We start from the raw sequence: 12,029 nt of genomic DNA on the forward strand, positions 1-12,029 counted from the left end.
GAGGATATAATAGTAGTAGAAAGTTATTTTTTTTAAATCAATTTACCATATAAGGATTTAGTAACCACTCACTGGCTGAAGTGCCCCTGACTTCCTTGCCCAATCTCAAAGGTCCCCCAATACTCCAGTGAGCTGAGGATTGAACCCAGGGCCTCACACATGCTGGGCAAGCACTGTACCACTAAGCTACATCCCCAGACCTTCCTGTGTCATTTTGAAGTCTAAGCTTTATTTTCAGAAATGAATAATTATTAGGAAAAAAAGTTGGTACCTTACTTTTTATGGTTTTGAAATATTCTTTATGCAAGCAAATCTTAGAACATTATGAACCTCTAATTCTGAGTAAAATATATACCAAAATACTCAGTTTTCTCCCAAGAATTAAAAAAAATTAACATGAATAACATAAAACTCAAAACTTTCAGTGGAAGAATTTTGTGAAAATTATCACCAGTGCTTCAAAGTGAGAGGACCAGAAGGCTGGGTGAAGAATAATCTCCTTGGTTTTTCACAAATGCAAACACTAATAGACTTGCTTGTTCATTGGCACAGATCTTTGAAGTCGTCCCTCAGGTGGTGGTGGAATCTCTTGAGGGCCTTTTGGGCTGGCCAAGCAGATGTTGCTTTCTTTTACCAAACACTGAATACTGAAAATGCGTGTAGAAAACAGAGGTGATATACAACCCTTTCACCTCAGCAACACTTACCTCTGCTAGTTTAATATTAGGTTTAAAGAAAAATTACCATGCAAGCCAGGATGTGCATTCAAGAAATAAGAATCACACAGCCACCTTTATACTATGTCCGCAGTGTACAGGCCATGCTTAAAAATGTGAGAAACAGATTTATTGTGGAAAGCAATCCCACCATGACCAGTGCCTAATGTAGAAGTACTATGTCTACAAACTGGGAACTATCCCAGTCTTTTAAGATTGACAAGAACTAAGTGGGAAAAGCACGTGGAAACAGCTGACCCTAGTGGGCACGCTGTGTGTGTGTGGCCTCTTGTCCCCCAGTCTCCAGCAGCTTGTTCCCATAATGGCGTTACTAAAGTGGATGGCCAACGTCCTTTTGGGGGGTACTGCCCATTCATCACGTTTCTGCTTCTCGATGCTTCTACCTTTTTCCTCTTGCCTAGCAGTCAAAGCTTAAACTGGTTGGGGGTAACTTCCAGCTGCGTTAGTGGAGTTTCGGGGTTGGGGGTAAATGCCAAGCAGTGTTCCTCGTCCGTCTGTGACTCTGTCCTGGCCTCTTTGGACTCTGGGCAGCTGGGCAGCAACAGGGGGGCACCCAAAGGTCTAGCGGCTCGTCGCCCAGCTCGCCTGAGGGAACGATCCCTGAGTTCTGCCTGCCCTCCTGGGCTCCGGGAAGGGCCAGGCGCACGGCGACGCCGGGCGAGGCTGCAGGGCGCCTAAGCGGTCGGACGGGGGAGCGAGAGCTAAAGCTAGCGGAGTGCGCCGAGCCGCCGGCGCCGGCAGCCGCGGCCGGGAAGCCGACGCCGTGCCGAACCCGCCGGGCGGCAGGGCGGGAGTGGCGGGAGGCGGAGGCCGGGCTGGAGGCGGAGCGGGCGGCGCCGGGGAGGCGGAGGCGGAGGCGGTGTCTCCCCGAGCTGCGCAGGCGTTGCTCGCACCTTGTTGATTAGTCAGTGCTGGGAGCGCTGCTATGGCGTTTCTCAGACCCGCGGCTCCTCCTCACACGCTCGAGGCGGAGGGAAGGAGGGGTAAGAGGAGGAGGAGGCGAGCGGGCGGCCGCCGCAGCTGCAGACCCGGGGCCAGAGAAGGAGGCGGAGCGGGAACAGCCGCCGCAGCCAGCCGGGCCGCCGCTGCCGCCCGCCGCCGCGGGGCTGCTCCGAGTCCTCTCCGGGCTTGAGGGCACGCGGGGCGCCCCAGCCATGCCCCGCAGAGGCAGCTGAGCTAGGCGCCGGCCCCCTCCCTCCGGGCCACCTCAGCCGCCGCGCCCCCCGACTGCCCGCGGCCAGAGCTGCCCGGCGCCTCCCGCGCGCCCCAGACCGCGAGCGCGAGCAGTGGCGGCCGCCGACGCTCGCTGGTGCCGGCGGCGGGGAAGCGCGGGACCAGAGGAGGCGGGGAAGATGGACACGGCGCCCTTGCTGGGCTGTAGCCTCAAGGATGTGAAGTGGAGCTCGGTGGCCGTGCCGCTGGACCTGCTGGTCAGCACTTACCGGCTGCCCCAGATTGCGCGGCTGGACAGCGGTGAGTCCTGGCCGGGGCGCAGGGCAGACGCGCGCAGACCGCCGTCTCGGCGCGGGTGTGCGCGCGTGTGCTCGTGAGGGTGGGACCGGTGGGGAGTGGGTTGCTGCCCCAGCTCCCCCTCCGAGCGCGCTGGAGTTGGCCCGCGCGGCTGTCGCAGCCCTGGCGCGTTGCGATCAACTCTCCCCAGCAGCAGCCAGAGAGGTGGAAATCAGAGCCCTTGCAGTGTAATTAAAAGGACACCTTAAAAATAAAATTAAAAAAATAAAATTAAATCAACATAGGGGAAACCTCTGCAGATAGTAATCATGGACGCTGTTCCTCCCCAGCCGCCTGCAAGAATTACTCAACCTGGGAAACCCTGAGGAGTTATCTTAGGCAACTTTCTTAGGAAAATAATTGCGCTCTGGGTGGCATCTTATTTTGGGTGCTCTCCCTGACGCTCCCGCCCCCATCCCCCTTCCTTAAGAAGCAGCAGATTAAAGAGGAAAAGCTCCTGGGTGACCAATGGAAGGGATCACGTTTCTCAGAGACCTTTTATTACAGCTTGTCTGTTTTGTTTAACCCAACTGAAAGTAATTTTAGGGCTGTGTGTAGAAATGTCTTCAGCAGAAGTGTTGGTATGCTTAAGGTTAATTATTAGCTTAGGGCTTTTCTAGGCTAGAAAAAATTTAAGTCACTAAAACATGTATTGATTTGTAATCTTGAGTTCAGAACCAAGAAACGCGTGTCTTACCTGAAATTGACCACCAGCAACCAACCAAATATCCCCCAAATGTTGGCTCTGCAGTGTGAGATCTGCAAACAAATATGTAGATGTGCTACTATCAGGCAACACTTTGAGAGTTGTGACATGTAAGGTGGCAGTTTATGTTGTGTTTTGTTTTCACCATAACTTCAGTGGGTTTTGACTTCATAGGATTTCAGACTGTTTGCAGAAAGAAGCCTGCCCTGCTCTGGGGCAGCCTGGCTCCAGGCCGGCAGGCAGGCAGATAGAGCTGTGGCCACACACAGGCCAAGTCAAAATAGCACTAAGCAGAAAGATGTCATTTCGAGGCACAGGCTCTTATGTTATTCCTTGTTTTCTGGGGTTATGTGAGCCATATAAATGTCCAAAGAAATTTTTATTCCATTTTTTAAAAATCTGGGATTAGATTAGACATTTGAAGCACTGTTGTGAAAAATAAGGGCAAGAAAATTTATGAAAGCTGGAAAACAATCTTGGCATGCTTGCTTGATTGTTGGTGGCAGTGGTGGACATTGGAAATAAACTGGGAGTTTTTAAACTCTTTATGTTGAGGCATTTCTGTTTAGGGTGGGGGTGGAAAAGAGTTTTGTGCATTAAATATGCATTTGCAGGTCTGAATCTGCATAGGTATTCAGTGTTTTATTTATTCTTCCTCTGTGTAAAATTGTAAATGCTGGAAGGTCGTGAGACCTCAACTTTTGTGACCTTTCCTTTTATCTGCATGCTGCCCAAACTTATTAATTAGGCAAGAAAGCATTGGTGCATGTGGTGTAAAAGTCACTCAAAAGCTTCATTAAACTGCAAGTTTGAAGAGGCTGAGTACCAGTTTCAGACATAACTCTTCGTTTTCTTACCCACTTTCCTGTCCTCGCCATTCATAAAAAGGATCTGAATCAGCAGTGTCCTCATCCCACACTTCTTTTTAAAATCAGAATGTGGGTTGTGAGTTTTAACACTGTGTCCTTTCAAGTCTTGGAATGGATTTTGACCACTGTGTGTAATTCCAATTCTTTATTGTAAATTTCACTTCCTTTCTTATTATCACTTGAGAATCACCATGGCACATACAAAGTCTTAGCCCAATTCTGGTTTTTACCTTGTTTCTTTCACTTTAACCGTCCCTTCTCATTTACACACTCTTCCTTAGCATGGTTTTTAATAGCTACATAATATTATTTGGGATAGCTGAACCATAGAACTTAGTCCTCTCTTGTGGACATTGTTGCTTCAATTTTTGCTACTATAAATCATGATACAATGAACACTGCTGTACATAAACTCACTTTGTTTAGAATATATTCCTTCCTTGCTGAATGCTTATGAATTCTTTTTAAATCCTTGGCACACATTGTCACTGCTTTAGAGACTAAAGGTTATGCTCATTTACACTAACATGGGCATTGTAGGAGCACTGCTCTCTGCCCACATCATTATAATATTAGGATTTTGAAATCTTTGCTAATTTGTTGAGCAATGTGTTATCTTAGTAATTTTATTTGTGTAGACTTTGAAAGAGCCAGTGATAGATTCTCTGCTTATTTTTGAACATGTTTCACAGCAGGGCTTAGAACAGGTTGAGGACATGTGGTCATATATTTAAATGTTATCAGGGAAATCTCAAGTTTCCTTGAGTCCTCATTCTGTGTATATCTTTTTGCCAGTTTTAGTACTGCAGGTACATTTTACACACACACACATACACACACACACACGCCTACCTCATACTTAGATGTGAAAGGTAGTCATTTTCCAAATCACTTGCTTTAAAAGACACTAGCAAGAAATTGAAAAAAAGTACCAATAGTTGACGTTATGCCAAGAGGAAACTTTTGGCTAATTTTAAGGTATCCTGAAAGAACATTTGAAATCTTTTTTTCTTAACTTTATTATGGAGTGCCTATCATCAAATGCAGGTACATTTCTAGAAGCTTGATATATATTGCCTCCTATCCTTAGCAGCCCCATTTTAAGGACTTTGGAAACCTGAGATTCAGAGAAATTAAGTGAAAGACTCAGTAAATGGAGTAGGATTTCCATAGGACTTTGTGACTCCAAGACTGACCTCTTATCTTGGGCTCTGATATCTCCTTTTTCTAAGGTGGGAGTAGTTTTGGAGTAGGTCTGATGTCTGCTGTAAATAGCTTCACTGTCTCTCAGAGCTTGAGAACCTACAAGTCAATATTTTTAAAATAGTAGAGACACAGAATTAAGTGCTGGCATCATTCATCATATTTAGATGACTATCTACCTCCCAGTGGAGTGGCTAAAGAGAAGCAGTGGGGAAGAAGAGAGGTTACAGAATCAGAAAGAAGTAAAGAAGTGGAATTTGGGGGAATAGGATATATGTGTATAGGAATTTATTGGGATGACTCCTTAGTACATTTGCTATTTTAAAAATATTAATTACATCGTATATAAAAAAAAATCCAGTTCTCTGTATTAGGCATGTCACTCCTAAAATGCCAATTAGATGGATGCATTCAATTTTGCATATCCAAAGTTGAAATTTGTCTTTATATGCTAAGATAAATACAAAATTAGTGAGCCTTTTTGAGTATTGTCCCAAAAGTCTTCATGGAGAACCCAGAGAAAAGTACTCTTGTAGTTTTCCTTGGGAGATTTACTGGGATTATATCTCATTAGCCAAGCCTAACTCCAGTCATTGAGACCAGTAAGATCAAAAATTTATTTTTTTTAATTAAAAAAATGTTGCTTTTTTTTTGTAGCGGTAGGGATCAAACCCAGGGCCTTACATTCACTGGGCAAATGCCCTATCCCTGAGCTACATCCTTAGTCCTTAAATTTATTTTTTAACTGATACATGAAAACATAAAAATTATGCATATTAGGGTAATATGATGTTTCAACACACATGTTCACTGTATAATGTTGAATCCACATTAAACATATCTCCTTAAACATTAGTTGTTTATTCATGGTGATATTCCAACTGGTCATCAATCTTGTAAATTGTTGGCTTATAGAACCAGGTTCAACAAATACGTTTAGGACTCAGAAGACAGAATACTAACCCCTGCTCCACCTGCAGCCATCTTTACTCATAACTGGGTTGGAGGAAAATTGCTCATTTTCTTTCTCATTATTTCATCTCGGAAAGGCTGTGAAGGTCTAGAGTAATGTTCTTCTACCTATTTTGTTCCTCTAGCTCCTAAAAAATTCTATGAAACTCTAAACACATTTTAAGTTTCTGAAATTTTTTCTCCTAAGTTTAAATAGTTGAAAAAGGTGTAATTTTTCAGAGTATTATAAATATTGACATTTTTAATTATATCATTTTTTAAAAACTATGCATCGTACTATAAAGATACATGGATAACTTCTTCATCACTTAAAACTTTGTGCCTTTATCTCCATAAGTGCATATTTCCATCTATTTTCCCTTGTATGAAATAGACTATCCCAATGCAACACATTTTTATGCTTGGAAGTACTTTAATGATCACTGTCATACTTTCTGTAACTAAAAAAGGTATGTAAATTGAAATCCAATACTTGGTATTTCTTTTGATCATAAGACAATTCATATTTAAACATTCCTGGGATTTTGGTTTTTGTTTAACAAAGAATTGGAAATTACCTGATATACAAAAGGTGATTTAGTTGTTACTCAAATACTGGATACTTTCTCCCACTCAATATGTATTAGTACTTTTCTTTTCTTTTCTTTTTTTTTTTTTTTTTGGTCCTTCTGAGGTCTTTGCAACCCAGAGAATGCATTTCAGAAAGATCTGGGGAAAGGCTAGTTTTGTAAAGTTGGGGAAGGACCATTGTAAAGGAATGGAAGGACAGCTTCCATCCATCACAAATCAAGGTCATCACAGGATAGATGTCCCTCCATCATAGTCACCGTCCCAGGCAGATAAATTTTTAGACAAGAGTACATTTGGAAGTTGAGGATCTGGATACTGATTCTTTTAGGGCTGTTAGGGCGAACCTCTTGGGAAGTGTTGGCTCTTCTTCAGACTTGTACTCTGGTTCAGAGAATGCTGGTGTAGCTCACTAATACCTGCCTGATTGTGGGTTGAAAGGAAAAGGAAGTCCCAGACTGCATGAATTGACAGGAAAAGGAAAAAAAGGAAAGCAGTACAAGTTGGAGATAGTTAAATAGGTAGGATTTCAGCAGTCTCTCCTTGCTAGCATTGTGGGGGAGTCAGATCTGATTCCAAGCCCTGAGTGTGTTGGGGCCATGGGAATTCTGGTTTTTGTTTTGTGCTCCAGTGCGTCTACAGCTTTATCATTTATGTGCCTGGATACTGTAAGGGCTTAAGCACCTATAGATCTGAGACCCCAGGTGGCTATTTGCAAGTATGGAAGGTCTTTGCAGATCTATGTATTATCTTTGAAATTGATGTAAGTTCTCAAAATCTGCTCTGTGATTGATGTTATTTTATATATGTGTGCATATGTGTTCATTTTGCTTTTCTTCAAAAGTAACAAACAGTGTATAAGTGTTGCTCCAGGATAATATGTGCTTATTGTATGGCTTCATTTCCTCTGGTGTTCTGTATTTACAATACAGAGAGTATACACACCCAGGATAGAGAAGATGATGGTTTAAAGGATGCTGGATTTGGAACCAAGAGACCTGTGTTAGTTACAGATATTGCCATTTATAGCTGTGTGTTCTTGGTCAGATTTCTTTTTTCTTTCTTTCTCTCTCTCTCTGGTACTGGAGATTGAGTCCAGAACACTTTACCACTGAGCTGCATCCCCAGTCCTTTTCATTTTATTTATTTTGAGATAGGATTTCACTAAGTTGTCCAGGCTAGCCTTGAACCTGTGATCCTACTGCCTCAACCTCCTGAATCACTGGGGTTAAAGGTATGTGCCACTGCACCTGGCTTGGTCAGGTTTCTTAACACCTTTGGTGTATAGGTTTCTCATGTAGGAAAAAAAATAGATATTGTAGTTGTGAATGTATCTCATAATTATTCATTAATTTGTTTACTTGGTTACCTAGTGTTTATTAAGCCCTTACTACATGACAAGCCCTATTGTAGTTACAGTACTGTACAAATTAGACAAAAACCTCTGTCCTCATGGAACTTAGATTCTTGTGTATCTACTTATTTTATTAGATTCAATAGCATATATGAAATATATGCATATATATAATAGTGTGTATGAAATACACAACAGCATGCCTATGAGATTGGCATAGTGAAGTGCAGATCATTTGAAGGGGAAGCTTCAGAGTATATCATTTAGGCAACTGAAGTAAACTAAAGAATAAATGGGTTTTATTATCTTTATATAGATAAATAAACAGAAAAATGCTCTGATTGACTTTATTTCCTTTTGCGTCTTCAGGTTATTAGTTATCTGCATTATATGAAAAGGAATAAAGTCTTTATCAGAAGTGTTTTAAAGTAACCCGAGATTGGGCTTGGGAGAGACTGAAGCAGGAAGTTAGGAAAAAACTTTTAAATCTGAGTGGACATATGAGTCCGACTAAATGGGACCAAAACAATGAATTGAGAAACTTGAATCTTTTTCTTCTTCTAGAATGTACCTGTTACTTTTATTGATTGATGGTCATTTTTTAGTAGACTTATTTATTTATTTATTTTTGATACTGGAGATTGAACTCAGGCACACTTGACCACTGAGCCACATCCCCAGCCCTTTTTTTTTGTATTTTATTTACAGATAGGATTTCACTAGTTGCTTAGCACTTCACTTTTGCTGAGGCTGGCTTTGAACTTGCCATCCTCCTGCCACAGCCTCCTGAGCCGCTGGGATTACAAGCAGGCACCACCGTGCCCAGCTTTTAGTATACTTAAAAAATTTTTTTAATTTGTTCTGTTTAGTTATACATGACAGCAGATGTATTTTGACATATCATACATACTTGGAGTGTAACTTCTCATTTTGTGATTGTACATGATGTTTTTAGTATACTTGTACCTCTTCCAGTGCTCACCTATTCTGAATATTGGTTATGTCTAAAAACTATGAAGAAAGAATAGGAAGGAACATTGAGCAATGGACAGTTATAAACATTTAGACCCAAAAGACAGGATTGGCTATATGTCCTTCAGTGTACTCGTTTTTTTCTAAATAGACAGCTGTTTTGAAAGTCTTAATGTGAAATGAGTTTCCACAATGCCGGTAAAAATCTTTAGATGCTCGGTTCATCTGTGAAAGGAAAACTGGTTTGACTGTTGTGATCATCTGCATCATAGTTTAAAGAGGGAGTATTTTCATTTCTGTTGCTCATTGGCCACCTTATTGAGAGAGCAAGTTCTTGTGGACCAGCTGGTAAACTCGTTTATTTTTATTTGAGATTCCTGAGGTATCTGTCTTTTCACTTACTGAGCCCCGTTCTAGGAAGACTCGTAAACTCCCCTCTGGTCTTGAGCAGGACTTTCAATCTTAAGAACACCAGCTATTTGGATGCAACGTGAAAAATGATTCTCAACAACAGCTTCCTTGGGTACTATTTTGTCCTACTTAAAAAATATATAAAATACTTGCTAAAGTACTTGGAAATTCATGAGATTACTTTCCTTTAGAAGCCATTTTTTACATGAAATGCCCCTACCCCCCAAACTTCCCTACCCTACCCTTACTCCCAGTTTTACAAAAATGTTTATTTGAATTTCAGGTTAAAGGAATCTAAAGTTGTTTTTACTATTTCTCAGCGCCTAGCACAATGCCTGGCATGTAGGAGGCACTCAGTGCTAACATTTAATAAATGAATGAGCAAATCTCAATATTAGCAACTATGAGGTCCAAGATACCTATATCACTAAAACTGTTTAGCTCAGCATGTCTGAAATAGAATTTTGCTTTTGTTCCACTTGAGGTAGTCATTGTATGCTTAAATTTATAAATCAGAACCAAAATGATAGAACCTAATTAATATTATTAGCAGCTGAAAAAATAAGAGGGTATTAGACCATTATGGTTTATAAAGTAATGATTCTTAGGACTATTATCAATATTTTAAATAAATTATTTTTGGAAATTGCAATTCATTTTTATATTTTTCTCTTTCTTCTTAAATAAGTCAGTTTTTCCCCCTGATATTAAGATGACTCTTTGATATCTTTCACGACCTTTGAAACTAGTCCCTGCAATAGAGAAAAGACCTGATTGGACATTCAGCTAACCATTTATCCATCATCTCCTCTTGGCATGCTAGTGATTTTACTTCCTTTTTTTTCTAGTTTTTTTTAACAAGATTTTTCCATATTTTTAGATTGGTACATTATAGTCATACACAATGATGGGATTTGTTACATATTTGTACAGGCATACAACATAACAGTATAATTTGACCAGTATCGCTTCTCAGTATTTTCCCTTTCTCTCTCCCCTCTTTCCTTTCTTCTACTGATCAACCCTTGATTTTCATGAGACGCCCCCACCCTGCTTTTTTTTTTGCCTTTTTCCTCTCTAGTTTCCACATATGAGCAAACATACAACCGGCTTATTTCACTTAACATAATATTTTTAAGTTTCATCCATCTTCCTGCAAATGACATAATTTCATTTTTCTTAGGACTGAATAAAACTCCATTGTGTATGTATACCATATTTTCTGTATCCATTCATTCATTGGTGGACAACTAACTAGGCTGATTCCATATAATTTGACTATTGTGAATTTTGCTGCCATAAACATAGATATTCGTGTACAGTCATTTTACTTCTAAGCAAAGCAAGCCACTTGGTTCAAATGGTGTTATAAAACCACAACTACTAATTTGGTACAGTTGTCATCTTCCTAGAATGTTCAAGATTGACTTGAAATGAGAGTGTCTTAATTTTAAACTATGAGTTTTCAATTATGCCCCTGAAGGAGTATTACATTGTGGTAAAAGAAGGAAAAACTCTGGGTTGTGAATTATGTTACCATTATGGGCAAGTTGTTTTAATTGATTCTGCTAATTGTTAACCCAGTTTGAAATATTTAAATACCACTTGGGCTTAATGGTTGTTTAATAAATACCAAGTTATTGAATTTAAAATGCAACACAAATTCCTTATAGGTATAAAGATATTTGTTCTGGATAATATTTAACATGTACAGAAAGTTGTTATGATTGGGTCAGGTTCTAGCACAGGGTGATATAATTGTGAGCAGAGTTTATGTATATATCCTTGAGAAGATTTTAAACAAGTTAGGCTTTGTTATGTTTTGCTCAGCTCCGTAGAGAAAAATTTCCTTGGCTAGACACTTTTATTTTAAGATGTTAGTTTTCTTTAATCTAAGACTTTAGGATGTTGGAAATGAAAATTTGCCCTCTTCCTAGCGGGGAACTAGATTGAAATATCTAAAAATAACAGAAAAGGGTAAATGTTTGCATTCCCATTTTTAATCACATCTGTGATCTTGTAGGTTAAAGCACCAGTTATAACAGCCTATCATCCATTCATAAAAAGGTTAATGAAATGCCTGAGAAAACCTTCAGCGCTTCTTTGGTATAGATTCTGCATTCCATGATTGATATTCTTTTTTGGATTACTGTTCTTTTCCTTTAGTAACAGTGAGCACATGAGGGGTGGGTAGAATCAAAGAACCAGCCTGTATCCATTCCATTGTCATTCCTGGTCCTCAGAAGCGTAGGCTCCCAGATCTTCAGTTTTAGTCTGTTTTAAGTCATTATTGAAAGAAGATCCATTTTTACCTTTGGGCCACGAAATCATTCAAGCACCAAACCCAAGTTTAAAAAAAACAATTTAATTAGTTGGAGAAAAATCGAGCGAGCACATGGCAGAGAGAAGCTGAGAAGGTTTAAATTACCTACTGAAAAATACCAAGGAACAGAAAGCCAAGTCACACCATGTTTTATAAGAAATGTTGCTCTTATTTTGGGGTTTAGTTTGGTCCCATGTTTTGGCCAGTTAAGAGTAAGGTTGCCATTGAGAGTAGATAGGATTAGAAGTTTTCCTAAGCTCATCACATCCATGAAGACCAGTGAAGGTAAACTTTAGTTGTGCATAACAAGGGTAACACACATACACACATGCGCACACACACACACAGACAAAATGTGGTTTATACAACATGGAAATTTCTTTTTCATATAAAAGAAGCCCTGAAG

At 40.3% G+C, this 12,029-nt stretch overlaps 1 protein-coding gene across 2 annotated transcripts in view; it reads left to right on the forward strand.

Moving 5' to 3' along the window:
• Positions 1–1,626: 1,626 nt before the first annotated feature.
• Positions 1,627–12,029, forward strand: part of Garem1 (GRB2 associated regulator of MAPK1 subtype 1) — a 185,492-nt gene continuing 175,089 nt past the window's right edge. For both annotated transcript variants that reach the window (XM_078030209.1, XM_078030210.1), the window contains exon 1: positions 1,627–2,210. In XM_078030209.1, the coding sequence (XP_077886335.1) occupies positions 2,090–2,210 (121 nt within the window). In that variant the 5' untranslated portion in view covers positions 1,627–2,089. The remainder of the gene's footprint in view (positions 2,211–12,029) is intronic.

This window comes from Ictidomys tridecemlineatus, chromosome 13 (genome assembly GCF_052094955.1).
Source record: "Ictidomys tridecemlineatus isolate mIctTri1 chromosome 13, mIctTri1.hap1, whole genome shotgun sequence".
Classification (NCBI taxonomy): Eukaryota; Metazoa; Chordata; class Mammalia; order Rodentia; family Sciuridae; genus Ictidomys; species Ictidomys tridecemlineatus.